General features: G+C 46.6%; 1 protein-coding gene across 1 annotated transcript in view; it reads left to right on the forward strand.

Annotated features, from left to right (window-relative positions):
- The window catches only part of Cad96Ca (tyrosine kinase receptor Cad96Ca), a 112,633-nt gene that overhangs the window by 32,799 nt on the left and 53,785 nt on the right, over positions 1–26,049 (forward strand). The window contains exon 2 of the mRNA XM_050192049.3: positions 20,620–20,700. Coding sequence (XP_050048006.1) covers positions 20,620–20,700 — 81 coding nt within the window. The remainder of the gene's footprint in view (positions 1–20,619; positions 20,701–26,049) is intronic.

Genomic DNA, 26,049 nt, shown 5'->3' on the forward strand with positions numbered 1-26,049 from the left:
TCCCTCCCCAGAAAGCTGCATTAACCAACTAGGTCAGCAAGGACCTTGATTTAGATCTGTGCCTCATTCGTCGCACCAAAATTACAATGACGACTTCGTGCGATAGAAGATGTGGGGCAGATTGACTCTCGCTTCGCGCTAGTGCATCAGCTCCGAAACGAGGCTGCAGGGCGTAACGGGTTTGAGGTGACCGAAACTTTCCTGCGGAGTTGTTCGAGTTACGGAGGCCAAATGGTTGCAGTAGGTTGAAGTTTTATAAGTGGCGTTTTTAAATGCGGAATATTTCCTGGCGAATATTTGCTACTTCGACAGTATCTATGTATCTATCTGCCTAGCCGCCTACGTCTTGGTGCTCTCATGGTCGCTTCGTTGATTTGGTAGGTACTAAAATTGGCATACTATGACAAGGATGTATGACGAACATAAATGATCGATCATGACAGGAATATCATGACATGTGCGTCATGTAGGTCATGAAAGAGTCGCCTATGTCTTGGTGCTCTCATGGTCGTTTCGTTAACTTGGTAGGCTCCCAGCACACTGCTTCGTATAACATCGATCCGTGGCATCTGCCGGTCTTTCTTTTTCTTTCCATGCTTTCACGGCTAGCATGTATGCTTACGAACATAACATGTGTTTCCAATTGTATCACTCCCTAATATAGCTTGACCTCTCTTGCAGTGGACATGGAAAGCGACACGGCCACTCCTCTTGCGTTCGATACTTGCGCATTTGTTTGGCTCTCTCTCTATTAATTTCTGACGCATCATCGCGAAAACGGTGAAGAAGTTTGATGCATGCTTATTTTCTCGCTTACCCTCCTCCCCCATTCAGGAGCGTGGCGATCGAGTGCCTCGTTTTATCTTTAATTACTGCTCTCCACATTCTCCTGCTCGCTGGCTCACCGAATATCGCGCAAATATGTGTCGTGAGTGGCTTGGCCATCTTAATGAAACACTCACCTGTTCTCACAAAGCGTGGCGTGTTTTCTTTCTTTTTTTAAAATATGGGCCTCGGCTGTTTTCAGTTGCACGTGTAAGAGATAGAGCGTGTCTGTCTTCGATAATTTTGAAAAAAAAAAGAAAAATAATGAAAGATATTGTTAATATAAGTTCCTACCCAGGTCTTGTTAAAGGATTTTCTTTATAGGGAACCCGAACTTACCGCGGGGCAGATCAATACGTTTGTCTTTGTCACCTACTTGTGGTTAATTGTGATGGAATATATTTATACACTGGATTATCAGTTATTAACAGCAGCGACCCGTCCAGTTTTCTTTCTCTTATATTCACCTAATAATAAACACAACATTAATATTTTACTATTGCTGAATTAGTGGGCAAGGTTGGAAAACGCCAAATTTTCAGAAATGTTTAGCAGACTGAAAGAAGAACTGTCTTAATGCACTTTGAACATTTTTGTTTCTAGAGACATTCGCATGTTCTCGAGATTGGGCAGGATATGCTACCAATGAGGGAGGGATTTTTTTTAACTACGCTGTTCTTAACGTGTATGATTCGAATAATTTTCATAAAACTGCAGGCGAGCAATGCGCGTTGTCCTTACCATTTGTGTTGATTAGCATTCAAAGTAAAAAAAAAAGGATAAATATTACTGATAAGATATTAGTCTTTGTTTTCATTCATTTTGGATTTCCTTGCACTATGGAATGTAAAAGAATTTGTGTATGTATATCTCTGAGCATCTTTATTTATGGGCTGGTTGCTAAGATTTTCAAGTTTCGGAAATGGTTCTGCTCGTGGATTCGATCGACTTATAGGGCAGTGTGTTATCCACTTGGGAAGCTCATGTCTTCTGCACATGCTGTATACGCTTCGATACTAAAGTTAGCAAAGAAGTTGCCATTTCGCTTTTGTTATTTAATTTTGCCGTTGATGCCCACATTGCCATGTATATATATATATATATATATATATATATATATATACACACCCAATACACCCAATGCTGCTTGATTTAGTCTGCAGAAAGGAGCGATAGAAGCTGTGGAGTGGGTGTGGGGTAAAGAATATCAACTGTTTAGCCTGAGTTCGTTGCAAACGTTTGGCCAAGATGAATTGTCTTCGTCAACTCTTTTGTCTCCGAGTCATTTAGCTGTGCTTGTAAACAGGTATAAAGAATTAAAGATCAGGCAACCACTTTGACATTTGCGAGCTGTCGGTATCGTTTCGGGAAAGCATGGCCATACATTCATTCGGCACTGACTGCAGCATCAAGGTGATTTCAGTGTCATTATCAGTGTGGCAGACACGTTGCATCTTGTATGAGCCCTTTCGCAGAGCAAGATGTAGCTCGCATACTGTGCGGTGTCTCAAAATCTGTGAAATTCTTTCAGAAAGCTCTTCATGCTTCTCTCCTGAGCTACGCTGTAGGAAGTTTCTAAATATATGGTAGCTTTCTCCAATGCACGTAAGTGCAGTAACCTCTCGTAAACTAACCGAGAAATGGAACGCACTTCGTTATAGGAGGTGTTTTGTTAAAAGATAAGAGGTTCAGAAGAGCCATTGTAAGGCGGGATGTTCACTCCGACTGCGCGGCAGCTGGTATGACCTATGCTGAAGCACATGTACGCCCGATAGTGGGGACATGACAAATGAGAAATTCTTCTGGCACCCGTGAGGCAGTTCCGCGTCTACTCGTTATCGTCACGTGATAGAGTTAGGCCCAAAGAGCTGTTGCCACTTGGTGTGTCCTTCGCACCTTCTTTTTTTTTTTTTGCCTCACCAGTTTGACATGAAGAAATGTAAAAGTTCACCGTCTATGAGAAACCATGCTCTTCCTTGCAGATTCCCCGCTTCGCACTTCTTTCACTGTTTGGCGCCACTGCATTACGAATAACTGCTGTCTAAAATTCGTGCACCGCGGTCGGCACCCTGATATACTTGGAATAAAGCGATATTTCGGATAATGTGATCATGTTATGACGAGGTTTGCTGTTATTATCTCAGCAGGCCACAATCGCGCCAACGTTTTTGTGACTTCGCCGACTTTGAAGGGCATGAACCAAATGTAGGCTTATGAAAGTTAAATACATCGTTAAGTGTGTTGCAATTAGTTATTAAAGTCAGACATTACATTCATAAACGGCAGCCATTGATGGCAGCTGTTTGCTACAGTTCCATAAATGTTCACTGAAGGGAGGGAGGCTAAAATGAAGTTGCGGGAGGAAAATTTTATTACTTTTGACTTCTACTACACGGAAAAGAAAAAGTAAATGAACATGGCATCGCAATATAAATAACGCTTTCCTCGCCTCCCTTTGAACAAAGGCTGTCTAGATACAGCGTCACCTGTTTCTGCAACATTTACGCGTCATTGACGCACTGGCGTATCGCTCAATATCGTGAATGAAGCATGAGAACTGCCACAACACGTCACGTCGTCGCATTTCTGTGCGCAACGTGTGTGTGGTGCGCTGCCGCTGCTGCGCCAGTGCATCAGAAGATGTATACAACTTTAAGACGAAGCGAATGCTCACCCCGGATATCACGTCCTCCATGAGAAATACAAGCACTTTTCAAAGCAACCGGGTACACTGCCTAGACTCTTCCCCCCGCCTTCGCATCCCAGCCGGACTCTGCCGACGCGAAGCTACCCTGTTTTGGAGTGGCCTTTACGTAGTCTTTTGCTTTCCGAATTGGATGGGCCGACTACGCCTCGTGTGATGACTGTAGTAGCGAGGAGACTCTTCAACACCTTCTCTGTGACTGTCCTCGCTACAGTTTACGGATACGATCGCTCGCAATCGCGAGAGCGCGCTTTGACCGAAGACCTAACAGAGGAAATGATTTTAGAATGCCGACATCACAAGCCATCGTAGCGGAGGGCGACAAGGGCTCTTATGCATTTAAAGACAACAGACTTGGAAAAGCGCCTGTAGCCTGTTTACAGGGCTACAAGTGCTACTGTGCTGTACGGTGATTGTATGCGGTGACAGGGACCGACTGTGATCGTGTATCTGTGCTCCCTTTATTTATCTCTACTTTCCTGTCACTTTACCGCCCCTTTCACTCTATCCCCAGCGTAGGGTAGCGAACCGTATCTTCCCATCTGATTAACCTCCTTGCCTTTCCTCTCTCTCTCTCTCTCTCTCTCTCTCTAAGACGAAGGAAAATATTTACGCGATCCAGTTCACAAACCGGTTTGAGAGATGAATATATATTTTATCTCCGGTTAAAGGCGTCACTGTCTCTGTCAAATCAGGGCATCTTGACACGGTGCCAGGTGCTTTCACGACAAGGATGGGATGGCCCACGCCCTGCCGCCTGCGTCCTCTTCTTTTTTTTTGTGCTGCTTGTAACATTTGTCGCGCTACCGTTCGGCTTAGCTTTTTGGTTCGGTACTGTCGGTCGTGAGTAGCCGAAGCAGGTGTCCCTCCGATCTCGACAGGCAGCACTCGCACGCATGACCGCCGCACGTTTGCTTGCTGCGGTTGAGCACGAAGACCCCCCACGTTTTGATCGGTCTCTGCGGCAGGCCACAGGAACAAGATTTCTCTCTCACCTTCGTTCTGTCTGAGTTTGCGACATGCGACAGAGCGTGACGCCCTCTGCATGGGAAGCGCAGGGACGTGAACAGCGGAAAATAGTAACGTAAAAAAAAAAATAGCAGACACAAGAAGTTACTCTGGCTTGAGACCGGCCGGCGGCATGCATAACGCGACAGCAGCCGTGTCATGGTTGTTTTGGCTGAAGTTTTTGAAATATTTTATATCTCCCATACTCGGACCTTCGATATTGCGAATGTAATAAAAATCTAAAAAAAAAAAAAACCTAACCGTGTGCAGCTTCAAACGCTCTGTGGCAGCCACCGAGGGAGAAGTTGGCGCGAGTGCAATGTCCTGCGTAATGCCAGGGGCAAGGAAAATAAGCCGATGCAAGGGGTTCAGTGTCGCCCGTGGGCTTCTTACTTTACGAAGCTTTTAGCAACATATGGTGCATAAGGCATTCGAATGTTTATGTTGAAAAGTTAACACTATTCCTGTAAATCAGAGAGCGCACTTTTCGTGATTTTTACTTTGTGTTATTTGCGATAAGCCTCAACTATGGGGGCCCAGCTATTCATACACACTAGCATGCAGGTATATAGCTTCCGCGACACGGTAAAAGTTATTTGCTCTTGCCCGAACACGTCTGAGGAGAGATTCGTTTAAAATAAAGGCTCCCTTTAGTTCAGGTCAACTAAGAGTGTGTGTGTGTGTGTGTGTCCCCCCCCCCCCCCCTTCTCCACTTTTCTCCCCGCCTTGTCGAGTGCGAAAGCATGTTGCTCATCGGAAAACGCAGCAATTGTTGGTGAACTGCGACCGCTTCAGCTAGTTAGGCTTACCTGACGAGTTGCACGACAATTTGTGGTGACACAGCCATTTTAAAGGTAAACAGCTATTTCTGAGCCATCCAGTTCCATTAGAAAACAGGGTGCCAGTTCCGAGCAGCTTACAAAAACTCAAGGATGAATCTAATAAGCTTAATTTTTACGTTGCTAAACTCTCGAGTGATGCAAATGGCAGCACTTAGATAACCCGTCTAAAACTCGTTGCTTTAGTGCATACGCACTTTTCGCGGCCAATAGCTGATATTGCACATTCGTGGATCCGTAGTACGAAACCCGGACCAGCTTGATATACACAAGCCAAGACCGAATGTCGCTACACGTCCTTTCGCGTCTTCTCGGCTTTGCATCGGCTGCAGCCGCGGTCGCAGCTCCCCGGGAGTGCGGAGCCCGCCACAGTCGGTGGCCGCGGTGCACGCGCCACCGGCACAAGCAGTGGCGCGCCGCGCGTTTCGGCGCCACACTCGCGGGGCAGCTGCTGACGCAGTGCGCGCGCTGATAAATAGGAAGAGCGCGCGCGCGCGCGGGCGGGCGGTTGCTGCTTTTGCATAACGGTGCATCCGCCTCGGAAGAGCGGGAAACGCTCGCGCCAAAAGTTGATTGCCGCCGGAGATGGGCGCGGACCGACCTGGCACGAACCTGGCCACGAAAACGAGCCGAGCCCAAAGACAAAAAAAGAAGAGCGGAGGAAACACGCGAGAGGCGAAGCGAACACTAGGAGCGGGCAGAGGGAGGTGGGGGGGAACTAGTTTGGGAGCCAGGTTGAGTGACCCCTGGAGCTGCGTACGCTCCAGTTTGCTTTGGACCGAGCCCAGCGCGGGCAGGTTTCCCTCTCGCCCGCGCATCCGGGTGATTCGGAGAAGAGCCCCTCCGAGGCCGGCCTCGCCCGGCGAACAGATGGTGGCCGGCACCTGACACCGGCTGCCGCGCTACAGGCCCAGGTGCTCAGAGCCCCGGCACACGAGCGTCGCTTTTTCGCCTTCTAGACCGCGGCCGGCGCTTGTGGGCAGCCGCATACGTTGGAGTACACTTGACAAGGGGAGCTTCGGATTGTTAGATGCAAGTCCGAAGAAAGGGTATTCAACAAGTATGAGAGACTCGCGTTTGTTGCTTAAGGGCGCCCCTCCACGGACGCTGAACAGTGGCACGAGCGCTACTTAACGATCATGTCAACTCTCTCTGCTGCGTAATGACAGGACAGCGCCAGAATTCACAGTCCCGCTCGCGATATGTGACACTACTGTAATTGACAACGACAAGACAGTAAGCTTGTAGGTGCTAACAGTTACTGAAAATGTCTCCTTGCGTACACTATGCTCTGAAACTGACAAACAGAAGCTTTACTAACGTCATGTACACACATATGTATGTGTGCCCGCAATCTCTACCAGGCGTTAGTTCGCCATGTGTTAGTGTTGCTGCAGCTGCCCTTCTCCCACGCTGCATGCCGTTGTACGGTAGGAATGGTGCGCGCTTCATTGCTAAGTGTTCTTCGCTGAAATTATTCATTATGACAATGGAGATTCTCGAGTGATATACGCACTTCTACGCATTTGTTTCGCCCTCACTGACATAAAGAGAGTTCAGATTTCTGTTCTCATCTTGCTGCTCTACTGGCTTCGACTTTTCGTAGCATTGAACAGCGAAAGTATCCGCGAATGCACTGAAATCGGTCAGCGCTGAAATCCTGCATTTTTTTTCTATCCGTTGCAACCAGGCTTTCGGTCTCAAGCATCCACTTTTCTCCCTATGCATTTATGAACTTTCGAAAAAATAATTCTTCCCTCTCGCCAGCAGTTAAGCATTTTCATGTTTTAGAGGATTATACATGTGAAGTTAAAATCAAAGAAATTCCACTTAGGCAATTAGTTTACGTGACCTTCATTCGCCTGAAGTCCACATGCTAGGTTTGCGACCATGATTACGACGATTCAGCCTTAAGTATGAGTCATTTGTACGCGGCTGGATCAGGCAGGAATAAGCTTTTTGGGAAGCGATATTTAGAGGTAATGGTGGCTACTCTCCGGTTGGTCACCACAGCGCGCCTTGTGTCGCCAGTCGTAGCCGTGCCTCTTCCGAAACAAAACGAGCAAGCCATCTGCCGCCCGTATCCGTGCATATAACGAAAGTTCAAGGCCTTTCCAGTAACTTGCGAAATTTGCTCATTCATCCAAGAGGTATACCATTCGAGAAGTATAGGGGAGCTCCAGATGTAATTGACAGCGTGCACGTACTCTGAAGTATTTGTGAGGACGCTTGTGCGTCGTGAGAGTAAGTATTGATGGACAAGTTTTCTGCATTTATTGGATATGCTACTTCTTGTACCAGTTTACTGCGCAGAGAGAGAACAATATAATTAAATTATGACTCGAGTGGGTAATGAGAAGGTAGATCGCGCAGAGGTTTGGGCTCGTCAGTGATGGTTGGACCCAGTCCTCGGAAGACGTCACTGTCTTAGGCCAGTACTTGGCCGGGAATGTGGACCCTCAGTCCTGTGCATTGCTACACCAGGCGATACACGCTTGTATTCACCTCCCTTGCGCACGCATAACATTTCCCTTGCGGCCGTACCCGCCGCGGTGGCTTACGCTAAGGCTATGGTGTTGTGCTTCTAAGCACGAGGTCGCGGGATTAAATCCCGGCCGGGGTGGCCGCATTTCGATAGGGGTAAAATGCAAAAATGCCCGTGGTCTCGTGCATTGGGGGCACGTTAAAGATCCCTTGATGGTCAAACTTAATCCGCACTCATAATCAGATCGTGGTTTTGGTACCTAAAATTCATTCATTCATTCATTCATTCATTCATTCATTCATTCATTCATTCATTCATTCATTCATTCATTCATTCATTCATTCATTCCCCTGCGGCCGTGATAGCGTGTGGCCTGGGCGGGTAGTTGCATTGCCGTCGCTACTGCCATAAGGCGACGATTTCTTCTGTCATGGCGTATACTGCTCTGCTGTTGGCTGCAAGAACATGTAACCGCCATATGGCCCTCTGTAAGAAGAGAGTGGGCCAAGTGCTCGGTCAAACGAGAGGCATTGTCCTTTACTCAGACAGCAACACGGTATTGCGTACGTGACTTGAAGTGACCTATAATGTGCGACGCCATCTCCTATCACGCTTAGCTTGCATGTGGTCGCATTAAAAAAAAAAATACAGGTCACAAAGAGCCATAAGGTGTGTGACAGGCCATACTGGTATATTCGGCGACTAGCGGGCCCACGGACGGGCGAGCTAGGCACGCACGACCCAGTCACCGTTCCCAGTCCATATGTTTGCCTACGGAGGTTCTGCATCTAGGCGCTGAAACGTAACACCACTGAATAAAGAAACGCTGCCGAGACTTCCTGGCGGGGATCCCTGCTCACCGATTTATTACAGATCACTGTTATGTAGCTCTAAATTTTAATTCTATTTTCGTTCTCTTAGGCGAAAGGAGCTTCTGTATTGAAGATATCTTGCTATGAAATAAATACCTTAGCGTCGCAAATAATTCCCACCGGAAACATACACTTGAGATTCATTTTTAAAAGAAATTCACAGATGCTATATTTCTTTCGATAGATGTGTTGATGTTTTCGTTGGCGCATATTAAAAACGTGGACGAAGGGGGCGTTCTGGGCAGCCGGAACATGCTGGAGCGGAATAATCTTCTGACTTTTAGGATACATTTTCGATTCTAGGTGCAGTGGCCATATTTTGAAGAAGGCTAAACCTAGAATGCCCACGCACCTCATAGCGCACCGTGCGTGTCTAGTCCAGTGCATTGAAGTACCAGGCAAACTCGTAGCAGGAGCGAAACTATAAATTTGGTGGAAATTTTAGTTGTCCCTGACTTTCGATGCTGGAGTAAAGCCGCAAAAAGGAAGGGAAATAACGTCTCAGCCAACCTGAAAAGTTAAGATTGCCTTGCTGCTGTTCAACTCAAGACGTTTCTAATGAAGCAATCTGGATGTCGATAGATAAATGGTCTTCACGTCATGAAAATGCCAGCGCGCTTGTTTATGATTCACTTACTTCTTTGTTCGACCAATCCGAACCAATTATTAATTATTGAGTGACTGGTTGGTAGATCTATCAATTAACCAGTGGAATTTCATTTCCACCAGACATTTCACATTGTTAAAAAAAAAAAAAGACGGGGTTGGGGGGGGGGGGGGGGGGTGTTAGGGATAAAGGCAAATAGCGCAGCTTCACAGGGCACCATCCACAGAAAACGACAATAATAACAGCGAAGTTAAGCAAATGTCAATATATATACTAATGAATACGCAACAAATGCAGGAAAATTGAAATCCACCAAAGACACATACGTCTAAATTTATAAGACGTATAGTTTTCTTTTAGAGGTTCGCAGAAACAGCCACTGTCGTTATTAGGTGCTGGAACTTGGAACGCCAATACCTTGACGTTTAAATTTCTCATGTGCGCTTGAAAATCTCATGACTTCTCTTTTCAGTATCTAGTTTTTCCACAAGAATGGCAGTTTTGACTGATATTGATGTCAATACGAGGCAATGCTCAGGAAGATATTGCAGTTTGCGAGAGGGGTAAAGTATAGTTATTTTGCCTTGTAATGCACTAATGTTTTCCTATCAGCTTAAAATCTGTAAATGTTGTGAAACAGTCGTATTAAATTCATAAACGAGAAAGACCTTCCTTGTCTCCTCAAGAAATGCAACTCCCTCATTAAGTCAAAGGGCTCGCATTCAGCTCTCCTGACGTAGTGCGCGTTGTTCTGGTGCGCGTTTTACCCACGTATCACGGACACTTTAGCGCGTGATAAAAGAAACGCCATTTGAAACTTGCATGGGGTACGACATTAAATGTTGCACAGTTGTAGCTTGAGTAATATTTGTCAACGTGTTATGTAAAAGATGGTCGAATAGTGTATGGCTCACTACAAGAAGCTGAGCCCTAAATGTCGTCGGGTCTGCTTCAGTCTAGTGTTGTGTCCGACACAGCATCCGTTATAGAGGACTCCTGCGTAGCGCACTATCTCTTATTCGCGGCATTACCAGACGCGTGCAGTTTTGCATGGCCACATAACTGGTCTTCCACGCCGCTTAACTCCCCGACGAGGAGTAGATACGTAGCTGGCTGTTTTGAGACGTCTCTAGTTACTGTTACTATATAAAAACTATGGCATTTGGGTGTCGGCGCATATAAATTGTACGTGAGAAAGTTAAAAAAAAATAGAAAGAAAGCTATTGTAAACACCCCACGCAAGACTATTTATAATACTTCTTACGTAAGAGAAACTTTTTGAATACGGACCCTGAGGTGTGAATACGAATGCTTCGAAGCCACAGAAAGCCTTCCCATGGACGTTTATTTAGATATCACTATTGGGAAAGAAAGAAAGAAGGAAAGAAAGAAAGAAAGCGTACAGAGCGTTCTATATATATATATATATATATATATATATATATATATATATATATATATATATATATATATCATCATCATCAGCCTATTTACGCCCACTGCAGGGCAAAGGCCTCTCCCATACTTCTCCAACTACCCCGGTCATGTACTAATAGTGGCCATGTTGTCCCTGCAAACGGCTTAATGTCATCCGCCCACCTAACTTTCTGCCGCCCCCTACTACGCTTCCCTTCCCTTGGAATCCAGTCCGTAACCCTTAATGACCATCGGTTATCTTCCCTCCTCATTACATGTCCGGCCCATGCCCATTTCTTTCTACTATATATATATATATATATATATATATATATATATATATATATATATATATATGTGTTACCTAAAATATACCTAAAATATAAGTGATTGCTAGCTTACATTTGCCATTTGAGTGTCAAGATACGTGGCCTATAGATAAGCTGTAATTTTCGCAGCTATATTGTTAGCACAGTTACCTTAATTAACCTTTTAATAATCTATCTTACGCGGCTAATGCATTTTGGCAATTGGTGGCCTCGCCTCGTTCTCGGCATTATCTAGCTGTATATAACGAAGTTTTGAATGAAATATTTTTGCTAGGACCTACGCGAACCCTTATTTTATATTCTAAACTGACTCGGAAAAAGAGCGAGACCTCGATCTCAGCCGACCGCGCCTTTCGTAAGGTGCCACAATCGCCACTGGCATGGTCATGTGGTTCCGAGAACCGATTCCCTGCGCCTCGACAGCGTTATTGTCTTGCTCTCGGCGTTCTTGATGCCGATGCCAAATATTTACCACTGCAGGAAGGTTCTAGACTGTGAGCGTTCGCCGCTACCGTCATCAAGGTGCAAAACGCTCGGCTGCTTGACCGTATTACTCAATGGCTTGACTTCCAGTCGTTTTTAATGATATTTCCAAAGAAACAAAAACCCGCCGGCCGGCACTAAACACCGGCTCGCTATTCCGTGTTATTGGTGACGGTGGCATGAAAGCCGTGCTCGTCTTGCCTACTCTTCGCATTGCGGTACAATCTTACAAACACGCCATTTGCGAAAGCTTGTCGTATTTCACCCGACTGTACTTCACGTGGCATTGTAATTGTTTCTACCACACATGTCAATGTTATTGCTTTGTCAGTTTTGTGGTATTTTACAAACGAAACGAGAGTTTAAAAATCCTTGTAATTGCGTCGTCATGGCCAACAAGTACTTACTTGTAAACGCCCAAGAAATTTTGCGCCGAAGTTGTGGTTTCTGTTACATCTTACATGTCAAGAACATGTAGTGAAAGACGAACTCGTTTCTCAAACGGGAGAGCTGCGTGTAACGCTCCGCGAAAGGTCCGCTCCCCCGATCCGGCGGCCCGCGTTCACAAAACTCGTCTTACGTAAGCGCATTTCCTGATTCGGCCAACGCACGGGTGCCCGCCGCACAGGGTATACCGATAAGGGTGATAACTGGACAACCGGTTCGACGGTAGCCAAAAGCGAACGACAGAGAGAAGATTTGCGGGCACGTGCATTCCTGGATCTACGTGGATTCTGGAGCTCAATTCAGACAATATTTCGTGCACAAGGACTGTTCTTACGAAGCGCTCTAACATGAGACCCGCTTTGTGAATGCGTACCCAGCCTACAGGCTAAAAAGGGATTGCGGGTGGTGCATCTTGTCTTGTGCATCTTCGCCTTTTATCTATACGCATATGGTCGCGTCGGTATAGGCATGTATGCTCTAGGATTCTTTGACCATATGACATTGTTTATTTTTGTCTCGCGCTATTTATTTATTATTATTATTATCTGAAAGGGAGTAACGTAACCGTTACATGGTAACTACATCTCTTTCTTTTATTTCCATATGAACAACAACAAGAACAAAAAAAAAAAACCACCTGTTCACTCTGGAGGAAAGCACACCTCTATTCAGCTATCCGCGGGCTTGATTTTGAACGCGGCCTTTTCTTAACGGATGTGTTCGAATGCGTATCATGCAACGACCTGCGTGGTCAAAAATAAATAAATAAATAACTGCGTGACTTAAGCTTCCAATAATAATCTGCCTGACATAACATAGAGATAAAGAACACTGAAAAGGTAGGGTCACCAAATATTAAGAGGGCTACGATGTCATATGGTAAAAAATATGGTGAGGCGGGGGGGGGGGGGGGAGGGGGAGGGGGTGAAGGATAGCGAAAGGCGCGCTAACAGTCAGGAGGACGAGGCAAGCGCAAGCGAGACGTGTAATTTTTTTATTATGTCATCACGTCACACGCCCGAACTTTACCATCTTAGATTTTCAATTCTAGAGCATAATTCTGAAATGTAATTGTATACGCTAGGGCTGTTCGTAGAACACGCGCCAGTCAATCGGGAAAGCAAAAATAATATCGCAGGAATGCTGTTGTTGCGACTAGATGAGGCAAAGAACATCCGCTCCAAGTGTCAACTGAAAACGTCTGCGTAAAATATCGTCACAAAGTGTCGATGGAGCTTCATGAACCAGTGCAGGTAATGAAGTGAAAATTTTTAGGGGATGCTTAGGAATGCGATGTGTAGACGATGTGTAGAAGTCTGCCGATTAAAGCACATCTTCAGAACTTACCAAAGTTTTGTTAATAGCATTGTTATAGGTTATTAGAGGGTGCCGTAGGAAACTATCAAATTTGTGCTAATTTGGAGTTCCGAGAACCAAAATAATTGCCGTTTGCTAACTACTAGATGTATCGACATTAAACTTTATAAGAATAGCGCTTGCGCAGGGTAGAACGTCCTTAGAAATTTGAAAATGATGGGCCTTTATGGGACGCAGTAAGAGATTTTGAAGTGCCGTCGAAGACCTTAAAACACTCTTCTAAATGGTGACTTCAATTTTAGAATCGTTGTTCTAAGTAAGCGGCTAAACAGTTACGTTTGAAACTTCGTACGTGAATACCGGAGATTCTCTTCGCTTAGAATCAGCCGTTGACAATATCGAACTATTATGTGTTTAATCATTGCTAGCAGTCGCTCGTTCAACGCAGCTCCTGTGTCGGCGTCGACGCAGGAGCGGTGGCTGTGGCTCTGCGGGGAAGAGTGTGCACGACGACTGCGGAGCATTTCCACAGAGACCGGAAGTGTTTCTTTGCTGGAAAAGCACTCTGAAGCCATATAACAAGGAGCGCATTACTCGGCTGCGCGCTCAACAGCCGAGAAATGTCGTTTTTACAACCTCGGAGTGTATGCAATAATACAGCATTAAATGGCTGCTCTATGACATGGGTATCTTGCATAAGTATCGTTAGTCCTGCTATATCGACATTACTCTCGGCTCACATGGCTTCCTTGGTGGTATGGAATCGGGAAGGGATATTGAGAGACGCAGATAGTGATATTTTTTACTGTTCTGGTAAAACGTCGCATGCTGTGCAGCGCGTAAGCATGGCGATACTCTAAATTTACAAACTTCATCGTCCGGACGCTGAAAGTTTGGTGGACATCTTGAGTGACAGTTTAATACCTATACGAAGTAGATTCCTATTCGAGGTCATTATGCTGCAGCTTGTGGGCCGTGCGAGTGCCTAAGCGTGATCATAAGACAAGCAGAGCACGCGTACCACCCCAGCAGAACACTCGAGGCGTACAAAATTGCTCAAAAAAGTTCACTCTACCATGTTTAGGCACCCACAGAAATTAAGGAGAAACCTTCGTCAGAGTAGAGGAACATTCTACGCTCGTGTGCTCTTTTGCATAAAGTTTATTCTCTCTCTCTCTCTCCGCGTGAATTTTACTTAACGCTATTCCCTCTCTGACCATTTCATCTAATTTGGCAGTTTTCCCTGTCCTTAATTGACCCAGTTACGCACAGCCATCCTTTCAGTGCCCATGCCATAGGTTAGGAGCGGCAGAAACACCAGAAGCAGCAGTTGCTGGAGAATATTGCCAACGATAAATAGTTGGGCACTTAAAGTACCTGTAAGTAATCAGAATGTTGTGTCGCTCTCGCATGATATCTTTCTCACAACGTGCCTAAGTACAAGAGGTCAGTTATGCTCATTACAAAAGGGAATAAGTCAGTTGCATTGCCCTTCACAAGAAAGCGCTTATAGCTAACCTGTGTTTTACACTCAGACAGATATATTTGCGTGTTCTATGGATTGACCAATTTTGAGGAATTGTCTGGGACTATAACCTTCCTTTTAGTGACGTATATCTTATTTTGAGTTCCGGATCAATTCCCAGCGTGCGCGCTGCGGTGCGTTGCAGCCACTAAACGGGGTAGCACATACAATTCGCTGTTCAAGATACACGTCGCTGTCGTTGAGCCGATAAATTCCTACTGATTGCTCGCACTATACACGACTTGTGCGAGCCCTATGATCGAATGCTAACCTAATTGCTGGGACATTCAGAACATGCCTTGGATTGCCTCTCTGAACAGTGATTAGCCTTGTTGTAGCTGAGGCCAGAGAACTCGCGTAGTTCAAGCTCTACGCGTTCAAAAGTTTTGACATATCTTTAGACTAACAGCACAGCACGATGATAATATATTGCAAGTTAACCTCCTTCGAAGATCTCAGCGAATATGCTATGCATTGCAGTCTCATCGACAGTTCATTATTTCTCGGCAACGTCACTCACCTCGCCCCGACTTTCCACCTTGGTGGTTGATCATACCCGCTATGGCTCTGACGATTCCAGGGATTAAATAACAAAATCAGCGCATCCACTAGACGCCAAATTCGTGACGCTCTTGCACATAAGTCGAGTGCAAGATAGCAGCATGTTCATACTTACTGATGGATCTACACAGAGTAGTTTCACGTCTGATTTTCACGTTCCAGCACACAATGAAACCAGAAGTCACCGTTCGCCGCACAATATGTCATCTACTTCGGCAGAGCTGTTTGGAACTCTCCAGGCTGCAATATGCATTGCTGCTGACCGTGTAATATATCCTGGCTCATATGTAGCACTAGATTCATTGATTCAATGTTCTTTTTCTGCTCATTACTACTCGCTGTCATGTGCGGTTGAAAAGACATTGACCAACGCTTCACCATCCGGCCATAGAGTTCAATTTCAGTGGATCCCTAGTTATGCTGTTATAGCTGCAAACGAGATAGCCGACCGACTGGCGGCTGATGCTCACACGTTGAACCTGATGACCCATTTTGAATTCGCGTTATTTGACGTCAAAACATTTCCCGTAAACTCCGCAGTAAGACTAGGCTCTACGCTTTGCTGTTTTCAGTAAAGAAGAAAATTGGCAGAAAAATGCACCATTCTGCAACGTTTACGACTGGATGTGACCTACAAAATTTCATTTTTCACGGCTTGGGAAAGATCGTGAGCATGAGGGCATAAGAACAATGGCATGAGATGAGTGTATGTTGACGATGGCGGTTGACGACGACTCTATGACGATGATGGTGAAATGTGCTTTATTGCCGGAACGTTTTCTTTTTTTCGTAACACCTCATGTTATCATCCTTTGCTCATTGGACAATCAGTTGTTTGTGGAGAAGCCGGTGATACAAGGTTGCCAAGATTTCCAATTTGATCAGACTAAATAACTGACAGGCCAACTTACAACTGCATACCTCAGGTACTTTTAAAGAGCACTTTCTCATAGGTTGTCCGAATGATGATGAGCAGCAAGTCCATTTACGCGAGTTAAATAACTTGGATGGATGTACTTGTTTCTGTAACCGAAGTCCTTGACCCAAGATCATGCCGCTATAAGCAGAGATGTGCTTTGACTACCTTATGCAACTTCCTTGTGTATATAATGCTAAAAAAATTGATTTTATTTGTATGTAGATTTCCTTACGGGCTCTACTTACACTGAATGCTTGCTCTAGGTCTACTTGAACAATATGACATTCAGTATTTTAGTGTTTTATAGCACAGTATAGTGAACGTCTATCTCTTAACACGCGTCCTATGAAACACCTCTCTGCTTAGCTGTTTCTTGTTTATTTCTATTTGCGCTTTTCGCGTAGGCTGAATTGGTGTTTCCGTAGTATGTGTGCGTGTTATATAGGGAAAGGGGTATCTTCACTTTCCTAATAGTTTCTTGGTCTAGTCGACTGCAATGTAGCCTGTATTCCTGTTTGATAACAGTTAAGAAACAACAGAAAGAATAAATCAGAAGGCCTTTGCATGTTCTTCGTCCCAGAATCACAACTTGACTATAAATGTACTTTAATTGAACTGAAATGTACATTTAAGTTCTTCTGTAGAAAGACAGGTGCAAGCCGAGAGAATGTTCCGTATGTGATGTTGGAAACCTCGTACCGGCATGAAGAATGACACTTTTGGAGTTCATTTACAATCTATGATAACGCGAACTCTTCCAGATTCATGGAAAGTCGCTCGTGTTATCGCAATCATGAAGCGATCTCACTCGACTATTTTCCTTATCGCGCTTCGCTAGTAGTCTGACAGCGTTACGCCTACTTTGCCACCAGAAGGGGTAATGGAGAACATAGTGAACAGGTGGCTCCAGTAGCAGTGTGAAAACTAGAAGGGCTGTCAGATTATATGGGGATGTCTCGATACGCGCGGTGCTGCACTATGGATGCATTCCTGGATCCATCTCATATATGTGAAACACGATCGCAGTTTCGGAAATATAACAATAGCAGCCTTTTTAGATATGAAGAGAACATTCGAACCCTTAAGTCGCATTGATGTGCTTGTCAGTATGTCTGAGCTTGGTCGACGTGGCCAATTCCTCGCATGGATTTCCCTATTCGTGGTTACAGGAAAGTTTTTATACAAGCCAATGAAGGGCAGATTAGCTGTGACATCATCACGCGCCCTGCTGGGCAGTCTGCTTGTCTTTTATTCCCAATCGCGCAGTGGCAGATTTACCGCGAGAACTGCCGTCTGGTCTCCAGTATTTATTCTACGCAGAAGACATCAGTATAACCCCTGTTTCATGTGTGGTTATTATTAAAATCGAAATTTGCACGAAGGCCTCGATGTCATTGACAACGTCTCGAAAGAAAGAGACATGGCCTTGTCTAGAACAGCAGCTAAAAAGTTTAATCCCATTCTTCAAGAGAAAATTTTGACTGCGAAACAACGTATACGGTCGGTATGATGTAAGGATTCCGTTTACTCAATTTTACTCCTTTCTTCACATTAACCGCCATGACCGGCCGATCCTGGTGAGGACGTTGCCGGGATGCTGTTCGGACCACTGGAGAAGCGTGAAAAAGAATAAAATGGTTTAGAATAGTGACGTTATTCCGGCCCAGGCCCGAATTCTAAAAACGTTTCGTTCGTAAGCGCTTTCTGTCTTTCGCTATATAGCCGTCTCTGTTAATATGTTCAACATCCCGTTTGGCTGGCACCTGTTCTTACGAACATATTTAGCGTAAGAACATTTTTGCTAATGCGGCGCCCGATCTCTCGGAGTTTTTCTGTATCGGGAACTGACATGGGCCTTGCACGTCAGTGTTATTGAATATTCGTCAGCGCAGTTGTTCCCTCGCCAGCCCTATCAGAGAAGGGTCAAATCACCCTTGGTCTGACATCAGGTCAGGCACTTTGCCTCTCCGTCGTTTTTATCTTCCTTGCCCCTTCACTCGAAGAGCGGGATGAGTTGAACCGTAACTACCTTAGAACTTCAATAGCGGTTTGCACTTGGCCACAGCTGAAATAGGCCACTATGTAGCTTCATTGTTGCCACGCGGGTCGTGGCTTCGGCTATATCTGTTGACACAAGATGATGCCAGCCAGTTCCGCAGTTACTGTGGGCTGCTTGGGCCAGTTCACTCTTCATAAACATAATATTTGCCATTACAGATAGGACTACGGAGGTCTGTCAAAGGGAATTATACCTGCTCCATATTTGTAAACAAAGACGCCAGACTGACATCACCAGCACCTTCCTGCGTAGGCAGAAATGGGCATGCTTCCAGTTGGCGCTGTGTGGGGCGTTCATTCCAGTGACATACGCTGTGTTCCTTCCCGCACTGATGTAGTACTATCATACAGTGGTCCTTATTCTGGCAAAAATGTTTAGCGCTCCTGGGGACATATTCTGCGACGATCACTTGTGCAATACTATCGCCTTGGCGTGACGTAGTGCTCAACTAGCCAGTCAGCTCATCCGATTTTGCTTAACCAGCCAATCAGCTCGCAGAATACGTCCCTTGGTTTCGGCATAGAGTTTCATGCAATAATTACTAGAGGGAACTCTGGCGCTAGTGTCTACGGGAGCTGCAAAGGGAGTGGTTGAGCCAGCATGGTAATTATGGGAAGTACACCCACGAGCAAATGTACACGGACCAGGGATTGCGCGATAAAACTGATTTTCTATGCTGCCTGTGAGTGTAACTTGAAATAAAGAATGCAGTCCAAAATTGGCGTTGCGAATTTTCTAGTGCGCTCGTCAGTTGCCGTTTATGCCTGTTAATTAAGAGGAAATTATTTTCGGTGACCCTGTGGTTAGTATACTTTTGCTCACGGGTGTACATGTATTTGGGTAAACTTCGTCCTTCTGTCATTTTCAACAATGCACTGCGTAAAAATAATTAAATAAACAATACTGAAATTCTCCGATGGCAGGATTCGAGCACAGGGGGTCTAGCACCGAAGCCAGATAGTGAAACCAATGCGCTATGGAAGCATGTATCGTTACGCGATATGAAACGCCCTTATGAATTTGTCGCGGGCAAGCCAGCGCCTTGAGACGCTTCGCGCCATTGAGGAAGGAAAGAGATAGGAGGGAACATTACGTCACACAGCCAGCCTTGGCACGCGAATGCCCCGTGAAGCCCATATATTTGCTCAGTGGTGGCTCAATACGTGACCTCTTGCGCGGAGATCACGGAGCAAGAATCGAGATTTGCTGAGACGCTTGGTTCCCCGTAGCTACGCCAGTAGTTTTTATTCGGTGCGCGTTTGTTCAGCGGCCCTGCCGTGTCTCTGCCTACAGAGCGGGAACACTAAAACCAACCGCACACATTGCCGTGCGATCACGTGTTGGGCCGACAGGTTTGGCTTCAGTATCGTTGCTGTATGCTCCCTCCTATTATATCTTTCCTCCATGCTTGGCGCGTTTGATTTGGCCACCTCGACAAGCTCGATCGTTGCAATTAGTAGCGACTGCGCGTGTTCGCGGCGTCTTCTGCACTTCGAAGACTATAGATTGCTCTGAAATTTACCCCAGCGAAGGCATATAAAGCGTAATAAACAAATCCACAAGTATGTCTGAATCCACAAGCACGAAGATCAGACAAATCCATGTACTGCCCTTCATTCCCATGGTGGCTCAACGATTGCAGCGCCAGAGTTCCCTCTAGTGTATTGTAGGAAACCTTATGGGTTTCGGGCGTCTTTGAAGCATGGTATCGAGTGCGAAAATAAAAGGGAAAAGCGAGCACTGGCGCCGTTTAAAGGTGCAACGCATGCTTCTGACACTGCGTTTGAACGTTGGCCGTGGTGGGCGTCTCACTGCTAAAGAAGTTCTTGTCGCAGCCATGTTGTGATATGGTGATGTGAAGGAGGTCTGTATGGCTCTGGGCTTAGTAAATAACTTTGCAGGCACTCAACATATGAGCAAGGTTCTCGTCGCGAAGTCTGCGATGGCATTTATTTCGCTATCCGCGCAGCTGCCGATGGCAGCTTTTAGTACAAGCCCGAAGCATTCGCAAAGCCCACCAATCAACGCATCCTCCCCGAAGTCATTCGGAAAGTGTTACCGTGAGCAAAGTTTGTCCTCACGTGTCAACATCTTCATGTGGATTGCGATGCGCCGCCAGCAGAACTGTTGTGCAGTGTGTGACTAAACATGACTAAACTAACAAATGTACACCTTGATTGCTTCACATGAAAGCGAACTAATGAGTTTTTCTTTTTCTTGCAGGCACTGGTTTTCCTGGCCAGAATACACCGCCTGTATTCGATTTCAAACGAGAGTGGATTATCAGCGAAGACGAGGAAGTCGGTAAGTTGAAGTCGTCGTTGTTTATTATGCGTGATAGGAGCTATCGCAGGCACATACGCCCGTCTTGAGTGCCTCGATACTAACCTCTGGTCGGCATCGCGGCACTCACGAAGGAATGCAGCCAGAAAACGTTGCTTCTTCTCGGAGATGCTGCATATTTGGACTGTGCGTTCGTCCAGGAACGTTAAATTCCACACGAACACAGGATCTACGTGTGAGCAACTCGCCTAGAGCAAAAGAAGACAATGCGAATTAGACCTATTGAAAAGTGCGCGATGAGCGCCTAATTTTATTGGCACGTGGTCCGGTAGCGGAATCGTACGACCCTGGTAGCGTACGACCCTGGTAGTAAATTAGTGGAGCGGTCAAGAGCGTAAAATCTAGTCTAGCACCAAGAGGACAAGCACAGGGGGCACCCTCGCACGCGTCTGCTGCTCGTACGTCCCGTGGAGAGGAGGACAGCGCTATTGGGAACGAAGTCGTAGCCGCGCGCTCACTTCAAAGCCACTCTGCTATTTTGGAGCGCGGACGCTGTTGCTCAGAGGCCCTGGGTGAACAAAGCACGAGTAAGGTCGCTATGGATACGACGCTCCAGCGGATCAACATAACGGAGCGCTCCCACACACTATGTAGCTCACATGACAGGTTGGCATTAATTTAGATATCAGTGCCATTACCGGTGCGTCGCAACGAAGGCCGCGGCGGCGCAGCGGCAGAGCGCGAGTTCCGGTTCCCGAGGGGTATGGCGCCCAGCGAGCGTAGCCGGCGCCGCCGCCGAAATCGTGCGGACCGGTCTCGTGGCCGACACGAAGCGCTCGGATCACGATCAGGACTATCTGATGACGTCAGGCCCTGGGGCGGCTTGCCATTGGTCCGCCGCGAGGGGCGCGCTGTCCCTCGTGGCGCACCAGCCATCCATCTCTCCTCCCTCGCCGAGGTCAGAGCTGGTAGAAAGCAGAAGCCCGAAACGTCACGTTACAACGTGACTGACGAAAATAAGGCGGACTAATAAAACGTTGCCTGCTACCCGTATTGATGGCAGCGCCAAGGGATCCTCCTGCTAATGGCCGTATTGTTGAAACGTGCGCGCGGCGTCACGAACGGGGTTCCGGGAGCGCGCCGCCCGGAACGGCCGGTGTGCGGCCGCCGGACGACCCCCTTTTGAGGATGGGGGAGCCCTGCGACTGGCGAAACGGTAGGTTCTTCACGGCGCCGTCCAACGGTGCTTCGCGCGACGTGTGTCGCGGCGCGCAAATGCGAACCTCCCCGCACGAACCCCTCTCCCGCCATCAGTTGCGGCGAAGCTCCGCAACGAAAGAAACAAGCAAATAACACATGTGCTTGTCAAAAGAGAGAGAGAGAAAAAAATATTTATGTGCCGTTACTGTTACACGAGGATTAAGAGTAACCGGGACAAGGCGCTCGTGTTTTTGTTCGCTTCTTTTTTTGTGTGTTGTGGTTTCCCCCAATTCAACACAATGCTGGCTTGAATGTCTCGTTGCATACTGTGTATGCGTTGGTAACTGAGTTACCCTTCGTCGCTTTCTGTTATAATTAATAATAGCTTACAACATGAAGAAGCATGTATTCCTGAGTGACAGCTGTATTATGTCCTCATAGCGTACATAATAGAAACGTTGCTGTAAACAACACGCAACTACGTGCTCCCACTCTAGGAACTAAGGACATTGATATGAAGGCTGACCTTTAGCAACCACATAACCAACGCATCGGCTGCATGCTTTTCTGATGGCGCAGGTAACTTCTTGGTGGGAGGAGCTTGAAAGCAGCGGTTATGTGAACTATGGTACATCAAGGTTGGGTTAAATATGGGCATCACCTGGTGTTGTTGGAAGCGGAGTGGACACGGGACTACAGCATCTAACCAGTCGTAACACATGCTAAGCATTCGAATGTAAGCACTAAGGCTCTATAATGCAATAATATGACTGGAAGTAAGAAATACAACCACCTAAAACAAGTGAAAGGAAACAAAAAGTGACGGGCGCAGATTCGGACCACCTAAACTCGCCTAAGGGGCATCTAGAATAATGCTCAACGCGCGCGAAATTTTTTATTTTCTATTTGCTGTTTATCACTGCTGAGATAGTTTCAAATGGCGTTTGAACTTAAACGCAGATTGGGAAACCCGGTCGAGTTAGGTACGAGAAGGCGGCGAGTATTTAAAACAAGGTGCCTTGAGTGTCCAGGGGGGATATTCTGTAATTGTCCACCTTGTAGACATATCCTTTTCGTCTGCTGCTGATGTGCTGATTGGCTGGGGGCGCATGTCTCCTTCGGACGTGTACCCCAGCCAATCAGAACTTCAGCAGCAGACAAAATGGATATGTCTACAAGGTGGACAATTACAGAATATCCCCCCTGGACACTCAAGGCACCTTGTTCACTGGGTCATGTCCACTAGGTGGACATTTACAGAATTGGAACTCGACCCAGGAACTCGACCTCGATCCCACTACGGCGCGTTTTCGCCAAAGGTCAATGGGGACAGACATGCTGGCGAAACTGTAAACACAAGTTCGTTTCAGAACTACCGCTACGGCTTTGTATTTACCCCGCAGCTTATGTTGCGACTGCACGACAACAGTTATGCTTGTTTTGGCTTACATGTAGTACAAAGACGCAACGGCGGGAACCATGAAAGTCACGTTTGAGGAGCACGTTTTTTTTCGTGTTAAATGTGTTGCACAGTGCGCGCATTCCCTGGATAAGACACAGGGACTCGCGTTCCAAATGAGTATGGTCTTTCCAAAGCTAGAGTTTACTTTTTTTGAATGTCTACAAGGGCGTGACGTTTGTGAAGTCGTGGATATCGAGTCAGTAGGTTACTGAATAATTTTCTTGTATTTCGACAGCGTGCAGCTTTCCAGCCTTGCAACTGTGGGCAACTTTCGCATTAACTTCATACGAAAGCAAACTGAATACAGCGATAGGATTATTGTCGCAAATCTTACACAGCTATCAAACTCTCATTTTACAAAAAGTGCTGTTTCTGTAGAGAGTTGGCATCAACTGAAATGAAGTATCAAGGTTTCGCTAATACACTTTGATGGTGGCCACTACAGTATTGTTACGATCGGCCAGCGGGGGTAGTGACCTTATAGCCTCTCCTCGCTTCGTCAAGCTAACAATGCGTCCCCTCGGACAGGCCTGCGGCGACCGCAAGGCGAGACGCGTTTGGTAGATCGAGTGTTGTTTTTGGTTCACTGTCGCCGTCACGGACGATAGGAGCAAGAGACTCCTGGAAAAGGGTGCTCTACGGTGGTTCCTCACGAACTCCAGTAACCGCCACGGTCCTTTGACAGACTCTCCAGCTAACTGCTGGGTCATCCCAGGAAACAAGGCACGCCATTTTGAGTCGAGCGTGACAATCCATGTCTACGAAGCTCACCTCATTTCTCTGTGTTCAGTGAACAAAGCCGGAGTGATTGTGTGCACCCTCGCCCTCAACTTCGATTTAATTCGCGCTCTTCGTCGACGCTCCGATTGGACGAAGATTTTCCACGCCTAGGGATCTAGGGAGGACAGACGGGTATTTCAGCGGAGAGAGAGATAGAGAAAAAAAAAAAGACAGGGAGATTAACCAGAGATTATCTCCGGTTGGCTACCTTGTACTGGGGGAGGGGCAAGGGGATGCGATAGGGGAGCGAGAGAAAATGATTAAAGAAAGTAGAAAAAAACACACACGCGTACACACGATACACACGTACTGTTTCTGTGGGCACTGTCACGCAGTCTGCGAAGGCGTTCCTAATGTTACGCAGTGTCACCGTCTAATCCTACGTCACACCGTGTACAGTCACAATTCGTCAGAAGGTCCCGTGTCTTTTAAGTACCGCAGCAGCGCCTTCATAGCGGATCGCGCTGATGTTCGCGTAGGCCAGTTTCCAAGGATGTTGTTTTCTGTCATTGGGCGCTTGTCCAGTTTGTTTAGGGTGGCTGACAGGACTGCTCTTTGCTGGTTGAAATGAGGGCACTCACAGAGAAGGTGCGCGATTGTTTCCTTGCACCCGTAGAAGTCACAAAGTGGGCTCTTGGCCATTCCGATAAGAAAGGAGTACGCATTTGAACATGCTACTCCAAGTCATAGACGGACTAGAAGGGCGCATTTATGTCGTGGAAGGTCGGGCGGAATACGGGTCCAGCTGTAAATTAGGGTCCAGGGTATCAACGCGTGCACTTGTGAACTCGGATGAATTCCATTGTGCCAATGGTAGCTAACACGCAAGTGCGGAAAGGTTTTTCGCTGCGTCAGCTCTCGGAAGACGAACGGCAACGCAGTTAATGCCGTCATGGGCAGATCGGGCAGCTGCGTCTCCTCGATCATTGCCATGTATACCTCAGTGACTAGGCAACCACTGATATATTATATCGTGTCCTTCGTCAACTATGCCATAGTGGATTTCTCTCTCTTCTCTCATCAAACTTTCCGCACACGCAAGTGCGGAAAGTTTTTTCGCTGCGTCAGCTCTCGGAAGACGAACGGCAACGCAGTTAATGCCGTCATGGGCAGATCGGGCAGCTGCGTCTCCTCGATCATTGCCATATATACCTCAGTGACTAGGCAACCACTGATATATTATATCGTGTCCGTCAACTATGCCATAGTGGATTTCTCTCATCTCTGCGACGAGCTGCTCATATGATCCATGGCTCAGTGCTGAGAGTACACTCTGTAGGGCTGCCTTGGGATCACAAAAGATCGACCATGCATGGGGTGGTTCCTCCTGAATGATAATAATAATAATAATATTTGGGGTTTTACGTGCCAAAACCACTTTCTGATTATGAGGCACGCCGTAGTGGAGGACTCCGGAAATTTTGACCACCTGGGGTTCTTTAACATGCACCTAAATCTAAGCACACGGGTGTTTTCGCATTTCGCCCCCATCGAAATGCGGCCGCCGTGGCCGGGATTCGATCCCGCGACCTCGTGCTCAGCAGCCCAACACCATAGCCACTGAGCAACCACGGCGGGTTCCTCCTGAATGAAATGAAGAGCCACACGCAGGGCTACCAGTTCAGCAGCTGTCGTTGACGATACATGTGACGTTTTTAGCTGTATTTTGACGGATATTTTTGGTAACAGCACAGCGGCAGCTGAACTTGCAGGTGAGACTGAGCCATCGATGCAAATGTGTACGTGGCCACTGTGCACCTCATCTAAAAGCGGACTTTTTGGGCTCCTCAGGGTGCTTCAATTCAGTCATGCTAGACTGATAAAACGCAACGTTCTCCACTCTACATGTAGATATTGTAAATAAAACCACTATTCCTCGTTCTCGATGAGAACATGTTCCGCCCTTGAACGAGTCCTTAGCGTGGATT

Source organism: Dermacentor andersoni, chromosome 1 (genome assembly GCF_023375885.2).
Source record: "Dermacentor andersoni chromosome 1, qqDerAnde1_hic_scaffold, whole genome shotgun sequence".
In the NCBI taxonomy this organism is placed as follows: Eukaryota; Metazoa; Arthropoda; class Arachnida; order Ixodida; family Ixodidae; genus Dermacentor; species Dermacentor andersoni.